We start from the raw sequence: 24,960 nt of genomic DNA on the forward strand, positions 1-24,960 counted from the left end.
AACTAATATTATTCACAGGTGTAATGATTGTTTAAGGTTGCCTAATTTTTATAATTTTTTTTATTAACTAATATTAGTTCAGTTGCTTCCTGAGTCAAGAATTTTAAAAAGTGAATCTTAAAGAGAAAGGAAGTCTTTCTGTAATGTTACCTAGCAAGCATGCATTACTTGGATAATTTTTCTGACTTAAAAGATGATTTGATGCAGACGATGCATAAGTGGTTGCTTATGAGGAAGTAATTTGCAAAAAGCTTTTAAAGCATAAGTAAAAGAAATTTTCTTCTTCCCTTCCTCCATAGTGTTCAGCGTGGATTGCAGCACAGTTGAATGTCCTCCTGTTCAACAAGTTGTTTGCCCCCTGGATAGCTATGAAACCCAAGTCAGGCTGACGGCTGATGGCTGCTGCACCTTGCCCACAAGGTTGGTGTCTTGATGGCTCAGTATTTTTTACTTGTTCTCTACAATTCAGGTACTACTGTAAGCACAGGATAATAACACGTACTTCTGTGGCAATAAACATTTATACAGAATAAAAGAGATATGAAGTAGGTTAAAGATATATCAGTCTGATGGAAATACAGGAATCTGTCTTTCTGAAGCCAAAAAAAATCTTCTTAGTGCAAATGAATGAAGGTGATTTTTGCTAAAATTCCTTGTGAAGTTCATGTCTCTACATTAACTTTCAGTTAGTTTAATTAACTTCGCAAAAGTAAATACTTTTGAGAAACTTTTGAAGGTGTTTAATGGTAAAGAATTAAATGATGAATATGACAAAAGATATACCAGAGATATTTCCATCTAGTTAAAGGAAAAAAATCTTATTCTTTGGTATGTGGAAGACCACTGTAAGAAGCTGAAAGATCATGGCTGTCTGGAACTGTAGGGAAACAGAAATTTCAAGTATTTGCTTCCATTTTACTTCTGTTTTTCAAGTAGGTGTAATTTTTTGCAATTTAAAAAATGAAACACTATAGAGTTTGTTTTGTTCCACAGTTATGCAACACTATTTGAGTTTCTGTTTTTACAACAAGTTTCCCAAAACCTCATTCAGCAATTTGCTAAATAAATACAAATTCAAGCAAAAAGTATCACCAATGAAGATATTTTACACCAAAAAGAAAATATTTCTTGTAGATGTAATTAGTTGGTTTACTTAGTATGAAGGTCTTTGCACCACAGAATATTGCCCTATTCTCAGCCCATTGTGTAAAGTAGTGATACACTTGCTAAGAATTCAGAAAGTAGAAGATGGCAAAGATTGTGTAATCATGGATCTTCTCTGTTGGGTACCTTTTGGGTGCACATTTAATATGGTGACTTCTTTAAAACTGTTGTTTCCATGACATATGGAAGTCTCTTATTGCATGGAGATTTAAAAACATTTATTTAAAAAAAACAGGGCAGGAAAAGAGATGGTGAAAAGTATCATATGATGCATTAATCCTGGCTATTAAAATTTGAAAATATATTTCTAAACTTGGCAAATTTTATGGTCTGATACTGAAAAATAGTACTATCCTTACTCAGTGAATACTACAAATGTTCTTTAATTCGGAGTTGTTTTCTTCTATTTTCTTGTTTTCTGAATTTTGGACCAGATCATGGTATGGATTCTCAGTATCCTTCCTTTATTCTTTAGCATATTTTCCATAAAATTCTCAGGAATTGCAGTGATGCCATATTAGTTGAGAGCTGACCTGGCTAGTTGGGATTGCACAGGAGGCTGTAGGTATCATAATCATCATACTGGCATTGTTGTGAATACAGCTCGGCATGTTCAAGACAACTAGAATAGAATTCAGAAAGATAGATTATAAAGTAAAAGAAGGAATCTCAGATTATTATTTCATAAATTTAGAGTTTAGATTAACACTCAGAAACCTTGATATGATAGAAAGATTAATGGTACATTTTTACTTTGAAAGTTGTTTCAACTTGTTGAATTAAAAAGTGATATATAGGGCAAATTATTTTATTTCACAAAAGTAAAATTGTGTTCTATTTTTGTGCAGTCTAATATAACTTTTGTGGTTTGATTTTTCTAGTGCTTGCATGAAGGGAATGAAAAACATCCACTTTATTTTTTGTCAATGATAACTTCAGTGTTCCTTCTATCAGGGAACATAAAGTACCAAGAAAATAAAACTTCATTTACTTCAGAAAAATGACCAGTTGGAAATATTTTCTATTTCTAGCGCACACATGGGAACTGACCTTAAATAAAACACCTAGAGCAAACATGTTCTTGAAAGAATCTTTTTATTTCTTTGTGAATGTTTAAAAATAAAGTCAGTTGGTTTGCTGGGTATTAACTGTAACTGATGTCTGAAGTGTACTTGTCCGTGTGTGTGGTAATTCAGTGATGAAACCGGTATTCCTGTCTCCTGCACACAAAGACCCCAATTGTACAAGCAGGCTTTCAGGGTGCGAATTGCTAGGTAATTGTGAATTCCTGAAACCTCTTGGAAATCATTTGTTTTGCATTACTGGGATCAGAGTTTAACAAGAGATCACAGATGGGAAAGATGAGTACTTAGCTCCTGGAGTCTTATGACCTGATCTTATGATCGGAGTGGTTTTTGTGTTAATACCTCTGCCCTCCTTGATGTATAAAACTGCAAAAAAAGACCACAATTAGCATAATCTAGTGTTTCTGCAGGCAGGTAGAAACAATTATAGGTGTCTTGTACTCCTTTAATAGTTTTTAATTTTGTGGCTCAGTCTATGTTGCTTCACGTTGCTATTTGGATTACCTTAATTCAGCCAAAGCAATAATACATTCTTTAATGGTGTAGGTGAGAAGAAAAGAAGAAAAACTGAATCTGACAGCAATAAGATCATATAAAGGGTTTACATATTGTGTGCCTGCTAGAAACATATTTACTTATTTTGATTTTAATATACTGCTGTGCTTCTTAAGGAAGACAGTGCTGTAGTCATCGTTCATGTGCTGTAGGTAAAGATATTACTTGAAGGGGGGAATGAAGGAACAGACATAGGGATAATCAGAAAAGAAAGCTTGTGAGAAGGTTAGAGGGAAGAGAAGTGTATGTATGAAAAGAAAGAGCAGAAAGGGAAACAAAGTGCAATTAATTGGAACATGAAAATCAAACCATTTGAATTCAGGTTCAATGTTTTCTCAGATTTGAGGAAACATTGAAGCTTTATATTTGAAGGGTCTCTGTGAGACTTGCATGTCAAAATTTTAGAAAAAGTCAAATAAAGTGCAGATTTATGGATGAATGAGTCTACGCTGGGAAAAGGGGATGTTTTCACTTAATTTTGGAATTTCTTAATAAAATATTAAGAATTGTGAAATATTAACATTGCATTGTCTGACATTCAGTTTCAAGTCACCTAAATGGATATCATATTTCTTTTTAACTGTTAGAATTAAGTTCAAAAGAAATGTCACTTTTATGGTTTTAGTGTACATTTGAGAATAATGTATTAAAAGCAAAGAGACGTTTTTCCATAAGGTCATAGTCCTTAGACATCATCAAACTTTTGTTGTTAAGATTCTGGACTTTTTGAAGAAATTATGATCATATGTTTCATTTACTGCCACTAAAATAAAGATCTAATACCAGCAGAACCAGAAAGCAGTTAAGGAGAGTACCATGGCTAAGGATGGATGACATGTTGCTCAGTTGGTTAAGAAGTAGTTGATAACTTCATATACAGTAGGAGCAGATTGACTTCTGTTCCACATCTTGTTCTTGGACTGTTTCTTGTATGTCATATGCTAGAAAAATGAAGATTATTAAATCTGGTGTTAAATTGGCATTTCTTTTGACTGAGCTCTTGAATGCATATTCATAATAATGAAATCTCTGCTAGCAATGCCAGGGGGAAAGTGGGAATAGTAGGCATCTGATACCATAAATTCTTGCTATTGCATTCAGAGGTTACATTTGGTGTCACACTGATTTCTAATGCAGTGGTTAAAAGAGAACAGCCTACTGATTTGGCATGACATCAAAATATCAGTTGCTTCAGCTTTCATCAGACTGTTGGAAGACAACTTAAATTTCCAGCTATTATGTTAGGAAGGCTAAATGTTAGGAAAACAGGAAAATAGCTATTATGTTAGGAAAACTATTACATTAGTAAAGCTTAGAGAAGTCTGTCTCCGTTCTTGGTAAAGATGTTCCCTTCTCCAAAGAGCTTGTTGAAGAAAAAAATGTATTAGAGCTCCTACAAAAATCATGTTATTACAGTTTTGTTAATGAAAGTTTGTCATCTTCTGTTACAAACTTAAATGAAGAGATGATCAATATAAAGTGTACAGCATCTGTTACCTTCAGATGTTCCCAATTTTTCTGTTGTAAGTGAAGTTTCTTCAAATTTTCAGATTCCCTTGAGAATTTATTTGTAAGTGTACAAATCTCTATCAAAATCTGTTTAATTTTATATATGAAAAATGTACAGTAACAACAGGAGCTTATTTCAGTTTTTGTCATTGGCTTATATCTTTATTGCTCACATAGTTTTGTAGTTTTTCATAGGATTTTATACAGCAAAGTAAACAGCACGTTTGCACCAAATATTTTTGGATTATCTTTTTTTTCTTTGTGACTGTTCTCAGAATAATTTGAAAGTTTAGTCTTACTAGTTTTTTCTAGGTCTCCACTTCTTGCTATAGTTTTATATTCCTACTTCTGTGCTGTTGTCTGTTACAGATTTGGTTATTTCAAGATTCATTCAGTGCTCTGTTCTCAGAGATATTTCACACACACACCCCCTTCCCCCCTCCAACTGTTCTTGGTCAGTCTTTTAATAAAACCATATAATCCAAGAAAACTCGATAGAGAATAGAAAGATGTTAGTACCATGCCAGTATTAAAAGAACGAAAGCTAAGTAATTAAAGCTGGTTGACTTGGTATCAGTTCTAAGAAAAATAGTGGGAAAACTGTTAGAGGATTGAATTAAGGATTAAAGGATGTAATTATAGCTAGAAGCAGCTGATGTTGCTTTGACAGAAGCAGTTTATGGAATCTCATTATTTCTTTTGAAGATACTAAGCTTACCTTAAAAATTTGACTGTCAGAGTGCCTTCCTTTTCAATTTCAGTCTTCCATAGCCACTAGTCCTTTTTTTTTGTATTGGATTCTAACTTAAAAAAACAAAGAAACAAAAAACAACTATGACTTTGTAATTAATATTGTCTCATGATGTTTACTTTATAAAATGGAAATGTATCCCCTTCCCCAAACTACTTAACATTGAAGAATATTTCCCACACCTCTTCTCAAAATTTGGAAGTGAATCAGTCTCAATGAGTCAGTGTCATTCTCCTTTACCTCCTAAGATGAACTCTTGCACCATGCTCATGGTGGCTTCAATATCCTGCTAATAATATAGGATATAGTAATATCCTTCTGAGAGGACAGATACATCCAGGAGTATGTTCACTAAATTCCAATAATAAGTTTGCTTTAGATACCTTTTTAGAAAGCTCACACTATAAGCCTGAATATGTTGTAGATTAGAAAAAGTTCAGAAATTTAATTGATATATGTTTATCTATTAAAATTTCTAGTAGTTTTTTTCGTACCTGAGTCTTAGCTTTAAGAAAAAAAAAAAGGGCAGTTTCAAGAATGATGTGGTGGAATGAGGAGGAGAAAAAGCAATTGTAAATGAAGCATAACTGAAGCAGATAACAAGTTACAGAGAGACAGAAACTTAAAGAGCAGTGAACTGCTTAATAAATCGAAAGCAAAAAGCAATACAGGTCATTATGACTGTTTCATTTGTCGGAAAAGTGATTAAGAGCAAGTCTTGCAAGACTGCAGCCCAAAAGGCTTGCACTTGATGGATGAACGGATGAAGACTCTTTGAATTGGGCCATTTCACTATCACTTAGTTACAGATAGCTGGATATCATTACAAATGCAAACTTCTCAATTGACTCAAGTAGCATGAAGGAGTAGGATTATAGTTGTATGGTTTAGAAGAAAACCTCTGAAAAAAATTTCTTAAATGAATTAGTCATAGAACTTTCTTTTCCTTGTTTGAATAGTCTTTTCCCTGTTGTTTTTCCCTTGTATGTGGCTTAATGTCTCAATCTGGGGCTGCTGTGAATGGCAATGCCACGATTTGGTCTACAGTATGATGAAGTGAAACATGCTTGACCAGTAAGTCCAAGTGTTAGTTCTCTGGATGATATAATAAAATACTATTTAACATTGTAATCACCTACTCAGTCCCACTGGGGGGTCCAAGAGGCAATTTATATGTGCATTTTGTTTTTTCCCGAGCAGTAAAGCTTTACTAGAAAACAGCCCAGTTCTTCCCTCTGCCCCACCCCGCAATTCTTAAATACTTGCATCTTTATACAGCTCATGAAAAAGATTTGATTTAGTCTAAAGGTTTAATTTAAACTTTATTTAAACAGAAGTTGAATATAAGTTAGAACAGTAAAAAATAGATTTTATTATCATATTTAATTACCTTTCAACGTATGAAATAGTAGGAAAAAGAATAAATCTACAACGTCATGCTCCACTTCGAGAACCTTCTATTAAGAAAACACTCTTTTTCGTCTGTCCTGTGTTAAAATATTTTTAGCATGAACGTGCTTTATTTAGCAGTTCTAAAAGACGGTAAGGGTTAGTTGGGGTTGCAAAAACCACACCTCTTTTAGAGGTCATTGAAATTTATTTATGATTAGTGTAGTGAGAGGTCAAGGGATAATGGCTTTAAACTGAAAGAGAGTGTATTTAGATTAGACATTAGGAAGAAATTATTCACCATGAGGGTGGTGAGACACTGGACCAAGTTTCCCAGGGAAGGTGTGGATGCCCATCCCTGGAAGTGTTCAAGGCCAGGTTGGGTGAGGATTTGGGCAACCTGTTCTAGTGGAAGGTGTCCCTACCCATGGCAGAGGGGTTGGAACTGGATGATCTTTCAGGTCCCTTCCAACCCAAACCATTCTATAATTTTTTTATCCCTCTAGATTACTTTTTCCAGTAAGCAATTGCTTTTAATGTACTTTATCCCCTTTTATGACACTTGGACCTGTTATCATTGTTTCATATATTGTGTCCACAACCTATCACAGCATTAGACCTAGCAGCCAACGTTCTGTATTTCGTATTACAGCAGTGTCTAGGAAATCTAGTAGCAGCTACATGTAAACTGGCACAGTTCCTTTCTTCTCATTTTATGGCAGCAAGTCATAGTTGTAAGTTGGTAAGCTATTACCAACCATATTTGCATTATATTTGACAGCACTCATACACAGTTAGTTGGATAATGTTTTTCTTTTGGCAACATCTGTAGAGGAGGCCTCTGAATACCTGATTAACTACATCTATACCGTTTAATAGGAAGGGTTGTGTACACCCTTTCTGTTCGCTCTTCTTAGCTGTTTGGCTGTTCCACATCTTTTCTACATCATTCCTTGTGATTCTCTCATTTTTGTCTGTATTGTTTTCTTAGGTCTTTCTGTCTTTGGAAGACGTTATTTTTATGATAAATTGTTTGCGTGTTCCATACAGGATTCACCACTTTGATTTCCTCAACCTTCTTTAGAGGGCAGTCATGATTTTCCAGGAGGTGTAAATTTTTCCTCATTTTCCGCTGTACCAATCACCTCTCCTAAGCAACTTTCTCTGATACAGAGGTCTCCCTTGTATTTGTTCTAGAATTTTAGATCCTTCTCCTCCACCCATCTCACCTTCAAGAATTGGTATCCCAGAGAAAGTGGTTGTGGATCCCAGTTTTTGTTAAAGGAAGGTTCAGCTGGAACTGGTAAGACCAAGTAAGAATCCAAACACCTGTATCTTCCTGAAATTTCTATTTCTGTTCAGGGATTGACTTCCAAGTAACTTGGGCAGCTGCACAAAAGGTCTGACAAAAGTATGTTAATGGTTCTGCAGAAGCTTTGCTATGCTTCTTAGAAACTCTGGTTGTGGCCGATTTTGCTCAAGTTGTTCCTCCTGTACTTTAGCAGATCACTGCCATCTCAAGTATGTCTGACCATCGGGGTGTAACACTTTGTGTTGAATTGGAGACTGTTCCTTAGTGAAGAGGCAGGTTTATGTTGAAGGAAAGCTCTACATTGATGCCATTTGAACCCATCCCATGTCAAGTTCAGGCTTGCAGTAGGCTTTTGCTTGTTTTGACAGTTGAATAGAGCACTACAATTTTGTGAAGTTTCATAATATCTGGAAATAGGTGTTTAGGCATTTTTATTTTAGTCTTTAAAATCCTCAAAAGTTGAGAAATGGCCAATATTTTTCTCAGGAAAATAATTTTGCTCCATTCAGGTTTGCTGAGGAAGTGATATTCAGTCCTGTTTACAGACTACACTGTACTGAATATCCACAAAGAGCAAGGATAACAGGACATGAGTGTAACCTTTATAAGGGGACCCATGTCTCATGTCTGTCTTCTACATGGTGTCTTCCAAGAGAGGTAATGAATTCTGGAATTCAGAGTTCAGGCATTCCCTTTCTTCTTTACTATGGCTGCCTCAGGAATTCCTAGATGTTCTCAGTGTGATGGTTATTGCTGCCTTGGCATTGAGCCTCACAATGTGGGTTGTTTTGGCTAGCAACCATATTTTTCTAAAGTCCAGAAATGAGGAAAAGATGATAAGTTGGTTGGTTGGTTGGTTGTTTTTTTAAAGTCATCTCAATAAAACTTGAACAGAAGCTCTTGAAACATATGACATTTCTGGAGCCTAATGGCTGACTTCTGAGTATCAGAGACCTCAGACAAGGAGAGGAAAACATGAGAAGAAATAGCATGTAAATCTTTTGCAAAAGAAGTTGAAAGACGTTGTAACTACAGAGGTCCCTGCTTGCATCTTTTATAAGATCAGTTTTTGTGCCTGTATGATCTGTTGAAAATAACATCCATTGTCTTACAGCAACTTCTAGGAAGTACTGAATTGGACAACCTTAAAAACAATACTACCTAAAGGAAGAAGCACATTTCCCAAGAGCAAAACAAACCAAAAGTATTTCTGCAGGGGGAGGAAGTATTGATGATAGCTATGCAAATAATTTCTTTTTTTTTAGGTATGAGTTTTTATAGAAAATTATATGTAGTTCTTTAATATGACCCTGTGCTGAGTAAATGGTATATTTTACTCCTCCACTGTGAAACTTTTAAAAAGAAATTTTAAGCCAGATAAATTAAAGTGACTCTTAATTGTTTCTACTTGTAGGCGGCATTTTATGCTTGGAATTAGAATGAGATTATAGTGTCTATAGAATTTGATTTTGTTTCCATTCTTGATAAGCAAGCTAGTGTTTGAACTCTTTCAGTTTATAATAAGCTGGTAGACGTATATCTTTCTGTTACAATTTTTGTTTTCACTTGTCAGTCTAATAATTAATGTATACCTTGATCACACTGAGTATTGTTTTTCCTTTTTCCCCCGAGACTTCTCACTGTATTTTGTTTCATTTCTTCTGCTTACTTAGCTAATAACTTGTTTGGAAATTGAATAGGTGATTTAGTTGAGAATAATTTCTGACTTGAATAGGCAAATTTCTCTTTGTATCACAGAGATCAATAAGGTCTTTGACTGTTGTCTTCAGACTGACAAGTGCACAGATGCCTAGGGAAACCCGTATGCATAAAAAAGCAGTAGAATTATAATTTGGATATTTGCATTTTAGAAGGAAGTAGGTGTGAGAATTTCAAAGCAGTTTCCAGTGGTACTCAGAGCAGATGATAATGTCAGCATTATTGAGGTTATAACAAAAGAGTTTGAAGTTGTATTTCCTCTGGAAAATAGCATTAAACATCATGTTAGTACTCAGAAGCCACAAGTTGCTGCTTCTTTTTTCCTTCTCAAATTATTGAATAAGTAAAAAAGTGGAACTGAAAGTTGTGGAGCGTTTTAAAATAAAAACTAGTTTCTCACTACTTCTTTGAAATGTCATTGGTGAATTTCAGTCTAGTTTCTACAAAAGCATTACAGTTCTTCTGTGCATGGTTCCCACTACGTGGAAAAGTCTCATTAATTGAATGGAGCTGTTAGGTCTCAAAAACACTTCGATTTTGGAGCAAAATTCTGGCTTCATTTTTACTCAAGGTCAGGTTGAATGGGACTCTGAGCAACCTGACCTAGTTGAAGATGTCCCTGCTCATTGCCAGAGGTGGGGTTCGACTAGATGACCTTTAGAGGTTCCTTTCCAAACCAAACGATTCTATGATTATCTTCCCTAACCTCGTACAGAATTGCCTTCAAGGATACAAGGAAAGTGTTTAATAGCATGAATGGCATGGAAAAACCAAACATGAAGTAATTATTAGGGTTGGGGTTTTTTTCTTTTGAAGAGGAGAGAGTGGACATGAAATTAAACAGCAAATAAATTAAATAATAATGTGTTTGGGGGAGGTCGGTGGGATTTTTTACTTTTTTGTTGTTGTTCTTTTTTGGGGTTTTTTTGTTTGCTTATGGCAAAGCTATCCCTGATGGCTTTGTTTCAGGGAGATATGTCATTTTGGAGTTACAGGAAAATTGAAGTTAATTAATTACTTATAAAACTATTATCTGTAAGTGATATTTGACCTGATGTCCTTAGGAAATGTGTTTTATATGTAAGAGGATCAGATATTTATAATTCCTTATTAAAAATTAGTGAAATAAGAAAAGAAGTAGCTTTTCATGGTATCAGAAAACAGACATTTGTGTAACAATTAATACCTTATTTTTAGTTTTGAAATGTTTTTTTATATTATGAAGGGTAAGATAAACCGAAGAAAAGAGTAACTGAGGTACATAGTGGTAAAAACCACAAGGATCTTCAACAGAGGAAAACACCAGCTGATATGGCAAAACATGAGAAAAATGCAGGTTGGACTGGTTTATATTGTACTTTATTTCCTACACTGGTGAATTCAAAAGGGTCTTTATATACATATCAGTGTGCTTGAAAAAAATCAATGCACCTGAAAAGTCAGTGCACTTGGCAGCTGTATGCCTACAGGTTCCATAGCATGATTCCTTTGTGTCTATCCCCTTTTGCTGTCTCATCCCTCAGGGAAACAGATGAGTTGATTTAATATTAGTCAAATTATGAAATCAAGTGTTTTAGTCAAATAAACTCTTTAGATTCTAATAAGCCTTGGAACGATGGTAATCTACTCGATCTAAGTGCTGATTTTTTCAACATCTTCCTTTACGTGATGTCTGTTTGCTATTTCCTAATATCCAGAATTTTAGAAAAGAATTCTTACTTGGGAGCACACTAGCTTTGATTTCTCAATAAGTAAACCCCCTGGAGAATTAAAATAGGAAGAACTTCCATATGAGTCGGTTTATGTAGCAGTGGGGACAACTTTTGAGCATTTTGAAATGATCTGATAATAAGCGTTATATGCAATTTTCAGTTTTTCTGCCGTCTCTGTCTATATGTTTATTATTGATCTGAAAGATTTCCATGAAAGATGAATATTTTCATTATTGACGTGCTCAATCATATCTTTATCATGCAAATGCATGAAATAGTGATCCTGACTCATGAGGAAAACCTCTCCAGTCTGTATGCTTGAAGATTTAGGAAAATTCTAGAGTTTGTTTTCCAAGGCTACTGTTCGTTTGATTCCTTAAGTTGTAGCTTGACCAGCTGTATGTAAAGCTCATCATCTAGTTTACTTAACTTACATTGTGCCTTCAGGTGTGAGCAACTTGGAAATAAGCCTTCAATGATTTCACGAGACTGCTGTGTTAGTATTTCATTTTACTGTATCATCATCACTTATACCCTGTCCTTGATGATAGGGAAGGTCTTGTAGTTAACCTCTTTTCTTTGCCACTACTGAGCTTTGATAATGCTGGGAGTTCTCTTCTGAAAGTTCCCTATTTCACAGTATCCTAGAGTGCTTATATTAACAGATCTATGGGAGTTTACTACATTTCAGTAACATAAGTGCTAATAACGTTAGTGCAAATTATATTAGATTGCTGCAAGGGGGGAAAAAAAGGACTGATAAAATCTCTACATGAATGTGATATATGTTTCAGGGATGCTTTTCTCTAGTCTCAGTGCTTTAGACTTTAATTTTGTTCTGATCCTCAAAATAAATATCTCTCTTGTCAATACACCCCTGCCCCAACCTTCCCATTCACTGGTACTAAATCTTTTTTCCGGGGTGTCTGTTCTTATTTTCATAGTCATTATGCATTGTGCCTGGAGAACTCTTTTGATCCTACCATCAAAACAGCTTTTCTGAGGCTAACCAAGCCCTTCTCTCTTTAAATCTGTTTAATAACAGAAGTAAATGAACCAAGATAATTGGATTTGAAGTAAAAGTTGTCATTTACAAGTATTCAATTTGATTTTTTTTTTTCATCTTCTTCCTTTTCCTTTTTGCACTTTGGGACCATAAAGAAAAAAGCAAAGTGATTATATTAAAAAAACAAAACAAAACAAAACAAAAAAAGAAAACCAAACTAAAACAACTCCACCACCGACACCCCTCAAACATATATTAAACAAGTAATGAAATTATTTATCTTCTGAAAAACATAAAAACAATTTAAAAATCAGACTGTTTATATTACTGAAGGAGTCGCCTTCCTCAGTCTGTAAAGCATTCATTAATGAACACCATCTCATTTCTGGTTCTTTGTATGTTGAAATTTGCCTTGCTCAGTTATTGACATTTCTAGGATTATTGTTGTCGGGTGGGTTTTTGGTTTTGTGTTTTTTTTGTTTTGGTTTTGTTTGTTTGTTTGACCTGAAGAACTAGAGGCAATTCCTTTTACCAGTCAGGTTGTTTGTGTATTTTAAAAATTTCCATGCAATTAACTCCTTTTTTGGGATTCTCAGTTCCTTCCAGACCGTGTCACCACCTTTTCAGGCTGCAGTCCATGAAGTCTCTTGCATAATTGTTTGATTATTCTCTTTTTAGCTTCTGGGCACTCTTATTGGTAACATTGTACTCTCGTACAGGACTAGTCTTCCTTGTTGAAAGAACATGTTCTTCTTGGCTTGACTTGAGTCCTGTTACAGTAATAACATCCCAAGAGGCAAACTTCCTTAGAGCCTTTGTTAATAAGGTGTGTGACGGGCAGACACTGAGTGCCAACTTCTCAGTACCTCGAGTACTACCCTCCCTTTTATCGTGGAACTTTTAGATGGCACCATGCCATTTGATGTTGCAGTGGTGTCACTGCAAGCTGCATAAAGGGAGAAGTTTGACATACAAAGCAATCTTCTCTCTGGGAAGGTTTCCTTGTAGCAACTTCTGTGTCTGTTTTCCTTAGGCAAGTTGCAGTTACAGAGGGAACAGCTTAGAAGCAACCTTACTGAACAGCAATTTGAACAGCTAAATATTATAGAAATTAATCTGAGATTGACCATGACCACTGTCAACAGGCTTAACTCAAACTGACCTGCTAAACTTCTTCAAACTTAATGTTCCATTACCAAGGGTAAGATACAGGTGGATAGCTGTCTGTGACAGAGCACAGAGCTGCACTGCAACTTATCTTCCATCTGTCTCTCTGTCCCCAAATCACTTCAGAAAAATCTAGTTCTACAAAACCCATCTTGCTCTCTTACTGAAAATGGGATCACTTATTCCAAATTTCCAGATGTTGTTTTGGCAGTGTGACAGCCATTCTCAGCTACCAGAGTTCCTTGGGTTTCTTTCTGACGGACTTCTGTCTCCAAAACAATGTTTTCCATGCTAATAGCTCGGACAATGGTCAAAGGTTTTCCTAGCAGAGCTGGCTGAAAAGAATGCAGACTATTTAAAAGTCCATCTGAGATTATATGCTACTTTGACGTTCTTTTATGCATGGATTATTTTTTAACCAAATGGGAAGTCACTATATAAAATTTTGGATCAAGAGGTTGTGTTTGCTTACACTCAGTATGTGAAACTTTCATTCCTCTGAAGAGGAGGGAGTCTTTGCTGCAGAAGGGAACATTGGCTCCCACCAGTCCTCTAAATATGTCTTTCAGCCCTTTTTTATGGAAGATTGTCCTATCTTTATTTAATGTGGTAATTTATATTTTCTTGTTGTTCAGTTATGTATCTTGGGGTTGGTTTGTTGTTTTTTTTAAACCATTGACTGGGAAAAAAATGAGAGGGGAAAGGTACAAGTTATTAATCTAGCCATGTAATGTTATCCTGGAACTCTTATCAGTAACAATGAATATGAGATAAGGAAGATACAGACATGTCTGAGAGTCTATTTTGAAGGCAATAGAACTAAGAGTTCTTCAGCTCATAAGACTTGGAAAATCAATGTCCACAACTATATTTTCATCCCATGTGCCATTTTCTCTGTGGATTTTCAGGATATTTGATCTACCTATTTTCCCAGAGGTTATCTGGACTTTGAAAATAGGGTGATTGAAGTGAAACTTAGTATTTTTATTTAGGCTTTTAATACTGTTTTCAGATTGTGTCTGTACTTTTTTTTGGTGTTACATATGTTTTGAAAGATTTTTTTTTTCTTTCTTTTGGTGTTACATATGTTTTGAAAGATTTTTTTTTCTTTCTTCGTTACTAATGTGTAGGCACTTATTTCTGTATCTCATTCTTCTCAGACGGGAAAACCACTTTCAAATCAGTGTCTAGATGGGTTAAGGTACAAATTCCATGAACTTGACAGTAATAATTGTTCTTTTTTGTTGATTACTAGAGCTCATCTTTTTTCTTCCGCTCCCCTACTTCCCCACCCCCCAAATTCCTGCACTATTGCGACAGCAAAAGTGAGAGATAGTAGTCATCTTAAAGGGAAGCTGCTGTCACAAATCCTTTGGATTTTTTGATCACATGTAGTAGAAACCATAACGCCTTTTTTTCCTTCTACATCTCTGAAGACAAGCAGCATACAGTAAAGAAAATAATTTTGTATTTACAAAAAAGTTCAGGAGAAAATGTCAAAAGCAGAGATACAATAATTAAAACTTTGGTTTCTGTTACTGTACTGTAGTATGTATGTGCACATAGAATTAAATTGCTTCACTTTATCTTGGCATATTTAGCATTATTTGTGAAATGTGATACAATTAAGACTGTTTTTTTCAAGGACTTATTTATCTCTTTATAGTAACATGCTTCTATAATACAATAATTTAGAAATCAGTTTCAAACAGTTTAAGAAAAGTTCTATGAGATTCCTTGATTTTACCTGTATTTCTTGCAAACTTCTTCCTGAGTAATACCTTACAGTGGAGAATATAACAATTTTGTCTAACACTGATGAAGTTAAAGGGAGATTTATTAAAATCCTGTCTGTTGAGAGGTGACTTTTCCTCATTCATTGAATGCTGATCGGAGATGAAGTAGCTGCTGGGCAATTAAGGAGACTTGCATAGCAGAGGAGACCCAAGCTTCTTGGTTTTTGAGCATAAAGAATAAGCAAATGCATTAAGGGCTGATAATGCTTCTTAGTAAGAAGTGGTTTAATGGGGGATACTTAAAATATTTGAAATAGTTATTAACAAATAGAGTTCTTATTTCTTTAACTCGTAATTACAGGATCTTCAGTTGAGTTCTTTGTTTCCATTTGACATATGTGTGTATTTGTAGTAGGCTAAATCAATCTGTGGGGGTTTTTTTGCAAAAAAAATTGATTTGCAATTGAAAAATTTAAGTGCTATTCCATGAAGTTTCTCAGCTATGATATTAGCATATTTCTTTTTGTTCATTTTGTCTTGCACTTCACTATAGAATCATTGCTACTTTCCCTATAGTGTGCCGATTGTTCAAGGCAAGAACTCTGTGAAATGTAAACATATCAAAAGTCCTAAGTGTCTGACTTTTAAGTGGTTATCGTAAAGCAAAGAATCTGGAAACCAATGTGACTACTGTTTATCTACATTTTATATCTTCCAGTTCTTTAGGCTGTTTTCTTAAATAAGCAAATAAATACTACTTACATGGAGAAAATACTCTTTTTAGAATGGTTCAAAACTAACCACAGTATGTAATATACCTAGCCTCCTACGTTATTTGGCATCATATGTAATTGGTTGCCCCTTCCACAAACTGCAGCACCATCAACACCAAAAGAGAGCTTACAATTATTTTTATTTGACTTAGATTTAATGGCTCTGGATTTCTTTTAATTTTTTCCAACATAACACTGGATATAATATAGTTTCCTAATGAGAGCACACTCTTCTGATGAATGGATGCAATTACTGCTGTTAGTGTTTCACCAATTTTGATTTTTCAGATAGAATTGGATGAGAAGCCTAATTTTGCAACTCTGGAGAACACAGTTATTTTCAAGCAATCTGGAACTACAATTTTCTACATTTTTACATATAACATTAGAGCAGCATTGGTGTTACACAGTGCCATCTTCTTGTTTCATTGACTAGCAAACAGAGTTTGGATGGTTACAAAAAATCTTTCGGGTTCATAAGCTGTCTTGGTTGTTGAGTTAATAAAAGGCGATTCTAAGACATGAATACACCAAAGCTGGAACTTGTGCTCTAACTTTCCGTTTTTCTCTTGCTTATTCTTTCATCCTGTATGTGGCTTCATTTATTTATGGGGTTTTCCTTGCTGTTCTTTGGTTTCAGATGCGAGTGTCTCACTGGTTTATGTGGTTTCCCCATGTGTGAGGCAGGCTCCGTTCCCCAGATAGTCTCACGTGGAGATGGAACACCTGGCAAGTGCTGTGATGTCTTTGAATGTGTCAATGGTATGTGAAACCTTCTCTTGCACCTGGAGAGGAGGGTTTTATCTATCTCTGGAAAATGCTGGGCATTTGGTTGTTTTTATGTTGTCAGGATCTAAGAGAAATAATTTGCTTGAGGTTCATTCAGTAAGAAGGAACTGGAAGTTTAGGTGAAGTGGGAAACTGTCACTTGTAAGTTGTCATGCTTCTTTAATTTCTAAAAGACTTTTCCCTGTGATTCAGGGAATTATAGTTTTAGCAAGACTCCCTAAATATATGTTTTTCATGTAGTCTTTTGCCAGTAGCAAACACTAGACTCCTTCTAGAAGTGAAAGTTTTGTTAACCATTGCAACTGCTTGTTGCAGCACTGTAAGTGAAAGCAAGCTGTTTAGATTATGGGGTTCACTTTCAGAATCAATTGCAGATTAATTTTTAACACAAGTGTACAACCTTTAGAAATTTTAAGTCAGTGTAGGAATATATTTATTCTCATTCTTTGCTTCCCAATCTAAATGTTTAGAAAATGTTTAAAAACCTTCAATTTGTTATGCAAGTGACTATATTTCAGGGATGCTCTATGTTAAATGTATAGAACTGCATATATGCTATATAGGGTGAGTTGTGAAGAAACTTGATATTTGACAATTGGTAAGGGGAAAAGTACTCTTTAAGCATTATATGCTCAGATAATTTCTGAGCATAAAAAATTACAGGTTGGTGCAATTTCATTAATTAATATTTATTCAGCAATATTTGATCTTGTTTAGTGGTGCGTGTATCATATGTTTGAAACAGCCATTATTTTACAGTAGTCATTCGATATGCATATAAACATGCAGAGAGAGAGAGACAGAGATTTCCCCAGGAGAATGCTTGTGATATTTACACATAACAATATTTTAAATACTGAAATGCTGAATCAAAAATAATAGTACATATAATGGGATATTGTATATAAAAATTAAGTTCTTTCATGTGAATAAAAGAATTTGTATCAGGAAGACTCACAGATTCTTTAGCTTTCAGACTAATACTTCCACTATTTGGGATAAAATTGTATTAATACTCATCTTCCTTTGTTTCATATTTGTTTCGTTCTGTTAAAGTGTTATTTCTGAATCTGGTTTAACTGTGTGACACACCTCAGTGCAATGTTTGATTGAGGATTTGCTTTAGTAGTTTGAGCAAGAAATGGAAAACCAATTTCTGATATGATGTCTTTGCTGGTGTGAAACAGTCTCAAAGGTACAAACCAGCTTGCTAATTGTTTCTCTTCAGTCTGCATATTATTTGTGGGTTCTGCTTACAAAATTGTTGCAGTATATATTATAGCAGGTGTGAGATGGAGCTGTTTAAATTGCCCACTTTTTTTGTCCTTAGTCATCTTCATATTCTATTTCCAAGGAGTTATATTCATGAGAAACCTGGCCAAAAAAGTTAAATATTTTTTTTAGAAAATGACATTTGTCATTATGCAACTTCATGCTACAATCAGATTTTTAAAAAATAATGCTGTGTGATGCAACTTTAAATTGCTTCAAGCAAACTTCCAGGTGCGGTTATTAATGATGCTTCACTTTGGAAAGAGGAAATAGTTACAAGCCTGAAGATGATAAATATTTTTAATAACCATCTGTGAACAACTGTGGAACTACTAATGAATGTGCGACATTTGGATTGTATGACAAATCGTTGGCAAAGAGGACAAATGATCTGCGTTGCTTTATAATTTGGGTTTTTTCAAATGCATTTTAGGATGTTTAGGTGGTTCTTATTTCAGGGAGACAAACAAGTCCTCTAAAACCTCTAAATTCCTAGAAAACTAACTCGGACCAGAACTTCTAGATAAATGTCTAAGACAATGACAAACTGATAAATATGTGTGTGTGTAATAAATCCCTACCATTGCTTTGGTCAGTTTACGATGAAGACAAGGGGGGGAACGTTATTTGTGAAACTGATAGTTGAATGTAATATCCAGTTCTGTTTTTAAAAGTATCTTGAAATACTAACAAGTACAGAAGAGAGACAGTCAATATCGGTAACAGATGGAGAAAATATCTTACAGTGATAGGCTTAAATCAATTTCTTCACTTCATTAAAATAATTGCCATCAAAGTAAAAAGAGTCGAATCTGTAAGATCTAGGACGTTGTCAGCAGTGGGGGATGGCTGTTGGCACGAACTGCCATGAGGATGAATTCCTTATCTGCATCCTTTCCATTTAGGATTAGATGCCTTTTAAAGAATGTGTTTTAATCAGATGCAAGTTAATGGGTTTATAGATGGTAAGTGGGGAAGTTGTGTAATCAGCATTCCCAGCAAGTTCAATTAGTTACTTCTGTGTTTGAAAACCTCTTGAAAAAGACAAGAGGATGGAATAAAAAGGACATGTCCACACTCACATTAGTATAGTTTTCTTGCAATTATATCATCTCTTGGATGTTAGAATTAAGTGATTCTTTTGGTGCTGGAGGGAGAAGGTTAGTAATCATCTTTACCTTAAAATAAAGGCATCCATTATGAATAAGTGTATGTAGACTGAAAAAACTCCCGTTTGTATATTTAGGTAACCCTAATAATGAATGTTAAAGCAGGCCAGACTTCTGCAATATTTATTGCAAGGATGTGCTAATGTAATAGATGCAGAGTTGTGTGTTCAGAGTATGGGGAGGCTTGCTTTAATGCGTAGGAAAGAGCTCTCCTCTTGTTGTAGAACAGCAGTGGCCAGTGTTGAGAGGATAGTTAATGGCAGCAAACGATGTGTTATGTAGAGACTCTGCAATATGTTCTCTTTGTTGTTTGTCAACAATTTTGGGACAGATCAGTTATTATTTAATGAATGTTTTTCCTGGATATAATATAAAACTGATATAGAAGCTCCACGATACATCTATAGTTTTTGTGTGATTATCTTTGTTACTGATATACACTGTCTCAAACTAGCTTTTGATTAATCCGTCTTAGAAAAGCATATTGATCTGTAGTGAGAGAAACTTCTGCAGTAATTACTCTTTTTGTAAATTGTGGAGTTATTGTTCCTGTTTGATTATAAATAACAGCAGTAACTCAATACATTAATCATTATTTTTCTGCTTCAGATTTATGTTAGGTGTGTCCTTATGCTCCCCGTCATGTGCAATCTGCTGTTTCTCATGGTTTATTCTATAATTATATAGACATAATCTATCAATTACCAAAATATCAATTATTCCTGCTTGGAAATGGTCCTGATATTTTGATTTAATTGGGGCTTGTTGTTAAGACCTACTGTCTGTGGCTGTTCAATCTTTGCATGGGTTGACCTTCTTTTTGGATTTTTTTTAATCCAAAAAAATTATTTAGAAAGTGCTAAGAACAACTTTCTTATTGGTTATAGGAAAAAACTACACTACAGAGGTCTGATGCTCCTAGTAGTTCTGTGTGACATTTTAATATCATGCAGATATCAGAATATTTTACATAAAACTGTTATACTAACTAACATAAATTTATGCTTTTAAAAGCACTGCTGTGTTTAAAAGATTTCATTATTACAATTAATGCACAGGTCGTACTGTCATTAGAATGTGGTTCTTGTCTCAAAGGTCAGTCAATTTTAAAGACAATTTTAAGGCATACATCGATTCCTTCATTTTGAAGGGAAGCATCTTTGTAATTAAAATCATTCTATGTTGTTAAATGGTAATAGGAATCAAACCAAAGTTTCCTTTTGATACAGTAAAGTTCCTTGTCATAATTTATCTAGGATGAGTGTTTGAGCCATCCCAGAGCATATCCTGCCTGGTCTCTGGATGTCAAAATAATAGCTCAGACAACAATGATGCCTCTACAACATTATTGTTTATTTTTGCTTCTTTTTCCTTGTCAGAAGAAACATGTTTACTCTTTAATTTGTAAATTAAACCTTACAACTCTCTGGAATTGTTAGCAAACACTGGTTTAAAATGCAATGGTGATGTGATTTTGTCATTCATCTGTGCTTAGAAGATGGATGGCTGGCTGTTTCTCCTAATCTTACATTCTTGATGACCCTCAGAGCAAGCCACAGTTTGTGCATGCAACAGAATTTTAGCCTGAAGGAGACAGAAGCATGAATTGCTAAATTTAAATCTCTGGCTGCCATAAAACAGTGTAACTAGAGGTATAGCTAACTATATACATCACTGCTTGTTGCATATGGGAATCAGAGATCAGCATAGTGGTGTTCAGCAGTGAAGTTTTTTAGGGAAGAGCTACACACATAGTCAAATGTGGTCATTTCTGAGAAGTGTAATGCAGATACAGAGGAAATAAAGCAACGTGGGAAATTTATAGCAAATAATTTCATCTTAATATATGAAACTGAAAAATGAGAGTTTGCCTGCTCTGTGGTTCTAGGGCCTTGTAACAGAGCACATGTTTGGGGGAAAGTGAGAGTGAATACTGCTTTTTTTAAAGGCAGGTTATTCCAATTGCCATGAAGTTTCCCCACTTGCATTTGCCTGAAAACTACTTTCCATTTATAGAATACTAGATAGTATATAATGTATATTTGGGGAAAATTGAATGAGAGATTCCCAAGATGCAGCCTTACACAAAATCCTTCATTTTACAGAAGCTAATTCAAGGATTCTTCTGATCCACCCAAAATATATTGCTCACCAGGACTTTTATCTTCTAATCCTGGTAAGCTGCTTTTCCTCATGGGGCAACTTGAAAAGAAAAAAATGATTCAGCACTAAATTATGAGCATCAACAAGTGAATCTAAAGAGGTTGAAAGTTGCACGTGCAGTAAGAGTACAACTGTTTGGAAACAAGAGAGTATCCAAACTTGCCTGTTCTCTAATCAGGTATTGATGCATGGGTCTCTTCAATGTAAGTTGCAGTAAAGCACATGCTGACTGTGAGCTCTGCCTTAGAAATGTGAGAGAGCAATTATGAAGCGTCCTGCAGCTGCTGCCTTCTGTCAATCAGGGCTTTTACTTCTCAGTAAGTTTCCTTAAAAACAACTGCTACTTTAGAAGGATTGTTGATTGCTTTGTGAAATACGATAAATTACGTATGTGCGAGTGGTCCTCATCAATGTGTTCACATGGTTCAAGGCCAAGGGGACCAGTCTACTTTCTGCCACAGCCATTTGTGAGCTGTGATTTGAGAGTCCGGCTGTGCTAAGAGTGGCTGTGGAGCCTCTCTTCCAGTTCCTTTTCCCTAGGGGGTAAGGTGTGGACTTTTGTTACCCTGTCCACTGAAAATGAGACTACCTGATGCATGCATGAAAATACCTGGCATTGATCCTGGGAAGAATGGATCACACCTTCCCCCAGGACTTAAGACTTTGACCCTTTCTATGCTGCCGTTTCAGACTGGACTGATGATCACATGGTAGTACAGAAGTGATCTCCTACATCAGTAAGATCATTCACTTGACATAATACATAATACGCATATTATAACTACTTGTGATACTTTTTTTCCTCATTTGAGAAGATAAACTGACACTGACATAAAGGAGGCATTTCTCTTTTCTCTGTGCCCTGTGGCTTTTTTCACACTTGCATCTCTATACGGAGTATTGCATTGGAGGAGATATTAAAAACCCTCTTTAATCATGCTTTTTGTCACCTGTTGGTGCACTTACTCCTCAGAGCAATTGCAGATCCATTATTAATCTAAAAGGAAATTCCTAAAAGAAAATAAGAATGGCCTGTTTCTAAAGGGAGCATCAAAGAATACTGAAGGGATTTGATGGGAAATATAGAGTCAGCAAGGAATTCACTAAAGAAGGAAGAATGGAGTCCAAATGAATCACCTCACAGACACCATCCAATTACCACAGAGTTCCCGTTGTTTACTGCATTAATCCTGACAGTCTTTATATTGCACTTTCATTAAACTTAAAATTTTATGTGTGCTCTTAAGAAAAAAGGATTTGACCATGGTTAACAGAGTCTGACTGAGAGCAGAGAGCTGAATATAGTCCTAATACTGATTAAACAGTACTGCATATTTCTCTCTGGCTATCCAAACCCACAGATTTTTGTGGTAGACTTTAAAATAGACAGCTGCTTAAAAAGTAAGATGCAAAATGCAGCTTGTGAGGAACAAAAGATAACAAATTGTTTTGTACATAATAAAAGGCGGATTAATATTAAAGGAAGATAATCTGATACCAAAGAGGTAGAGGGATTTACTTGTCATGGGCTGAGATTTTGGTTTTGGGGTTTATTGCTTTTAATTAAGTCAGAAAATTTGAAAAGTATTTGAAAATCATGGCTAATCACCAGTCACAGTAGTATGAGAATTTGGTCTAGTATTGTGAAAAGGCAGGTCAGTCTGCCAGACCAAGTCAAATGTTACAGATCCTCTGAACCTGTATTATGCTCGCTGTAGTCAGATTGGGAACAGTATGTGAAACAGTGCAAATCATTATCAGTTACTTTGAAAACAGGAGGCAAAAGGAAAATGCTGAAAACTGAAAACCAGTCAATCCAAACCTCCTGATAAAAAATATTCAGTCTGTAGATGTATATAAATAAATACAATGTAAATAAATATATCAGGAGGGGTAGCAATTGTCAGGACCACAGCTGGGTGTGAAACCAAACCCAAAGCTCTACAGGGGTTCACTGTGAGTGGGAGGGTTGCTCAATGGGAAGTAGAGACTGAGTTTTAAATAACAAAGTTTTTTTTTTAAATAAAAAGGGACAAAGTCTAACTCCTTTTGTTCATACCAGATAATGAAAACCAAGGTGCTAGATAGATTCTGTGAACTGATGATATGTCATATACAAAGAATATTAGATGTCAAATGGTACAGTTCTGTTTGGTAGTAAAAGTTATAAAGAAAAAAATAAAGTAAAAACTTCTAGTATTTACTTTGATGAAGTAGTAATGTTTTTTGCCAAAGGGAATTGTCTTGATAAGCTAATATCTTCAGTAATGTTCTTGCTCAGATATTTGTAGGTGCTTAAACTTGGGCAAAGTTGCCAATACTTTGGCAACAAGGTTAGAATTCAGTATTTTTCTCAAAGCGTGGGAGAAATTGTTAGACCTGTTATAACACCAAACCACAGCCTTGTGTTACAGCTTTGGAGATTTTTTTTTTTTCCCCTGCAATTTTTAACTTTTCTTGTGCACTAGAGGCCGATCACAGATGTACTGGCAATGAATGATGGGCTATGCCAGTACCTTGCAGTGGTACTGAGACTGTTTCAGATGCCTGTGCCCTATGCCTAGGGCTAAACTGATCACAACATTTATTTTCTCTTGTGATGGACTGACAGAGACCACTGGGATTTAAACACATTCCTCTGTTATGAAGAATATGCCTTGCTTCCAAGAATTGTTTGGCAATTTCATCAAGAAAATCTGTCACTGTTTGGGGGTTTTGGAGCACAGCCACCACCCTTTGTGGCCCCAGCTCCTCCTTTGTTTTCCTGTGGTAGGACTGTAACCTACTGAAGGATGTTAAAAAGTAGCAATGCTTAGTTTCCAGAAGGAGTAGAGACAAAAGGGGAATAGTACCACAGGATAGCCTTGAGGAAAGCCACAGAAACTCAAAAGCATGACCTGATGAAGAAAAATTAAATTGAAAGAAAGACGTGCATTTTATGTGTAAGAGAGGATGAAGGCAGGGACACCCTGAGGTGTCTTAAGGATGAGTCCTCTTAGCAAGAAGTTTGCACGTTGGAGGATAGAAAAAACCAGTAGAACATGAACCTTGAAGATGGGAAATGTAATGAAACTTGGGGAACTTCCTTTCTGTTTGTTTGCTGTTTCTGTCTAACCTGAATTACCCCTTCTGTGATTTTTGCATAGTTACAGTAGTTAAAACTGTGGAATTGTTTAATAGGTAGGCTGCAGTTTCTCCATTACTGGTGGTTTTAAAGAAAATGGGATTTATCAGGTAGAGCTGAGTCTGGGTTTCCTCAGCACCCTAAGTATCTTTTAACAGCTTTTACGGACTGCAGGTGCCACAAAATAGTAATTGATTCCTTTAAACTTTGTAAGTATGTATAAATGTATAAATGCATGCATAAATAATTGCATTGATTTACAAATAATAGTTATGGGTTTGTTTATTTCTGGTTTCTCTGTTTCTGGATGATCTTTTTAGAAGATGCAGGACCAAAGGACTTTCAGAACGGTCCTGTAATCTTGTTGATAGGGCAGTAGCCAGTTCAACCTGAAGAGTAAGAACCCAAATAGTTTTTTTCTATCTAGCTTGTTTTTATATGCTTGCAAGAAAGCAACAGCATACAGTGTGGTGTCCTATAACATTGCTATGGGCCAATTCCAATGAAACATATCCTTGTCTTTTTTAAACTATCAGCGCAGCTTTTTTAAAAATGGAAAACTTCT

The 24,960-nt window shown here is 35.3% G+C and overlaps 1 protein-coding gene across 4 annotated transcripts in view; it reads left to right on the forward strand.

The window, feature by feature from the left end:
• Positions 1–24,960, forward strand: part of CRIM1 (cysteine rich transmembrane BMP regulator 1) — a 170,631-nt gene that overhangs the window by 89,446 nt on the left and 56,225 nt on the right. For all 4 annotated transcript variants that reach the window (XM_027681615.1, XM_027681617.1, XM_027681619.1 and 1 more), the window contains exons 4-5: positions 300–420; positions 16,519–16,640. In XM_027681615.1, the coding sequence (XP_027537416.1) occupies positions 300–420; positions 16,519–16,640 (243 nt within the window). The remainder of the gene's footprint in view (positions 1–299; positions 421–16,518; positions 16,641–24,960) is intronic.

Source organism: Neopelma chrysocephalum, unplaced genomic scaffold (genome assembly GCF_003984885.1).
Source record: "Neopelma chrysocephalum unplaced genomic scaffold, ASM398488v2 Primary Assembly neopelma1_61, whole genome shotgun sequence".
Taxonomy (NCBI): domain Eukaryota; kingdom Metazoa; phylum Chordata; class Aves; order Passeriformes; family Pipridae; genus Neopelma; species Neopelma chrysocephalum.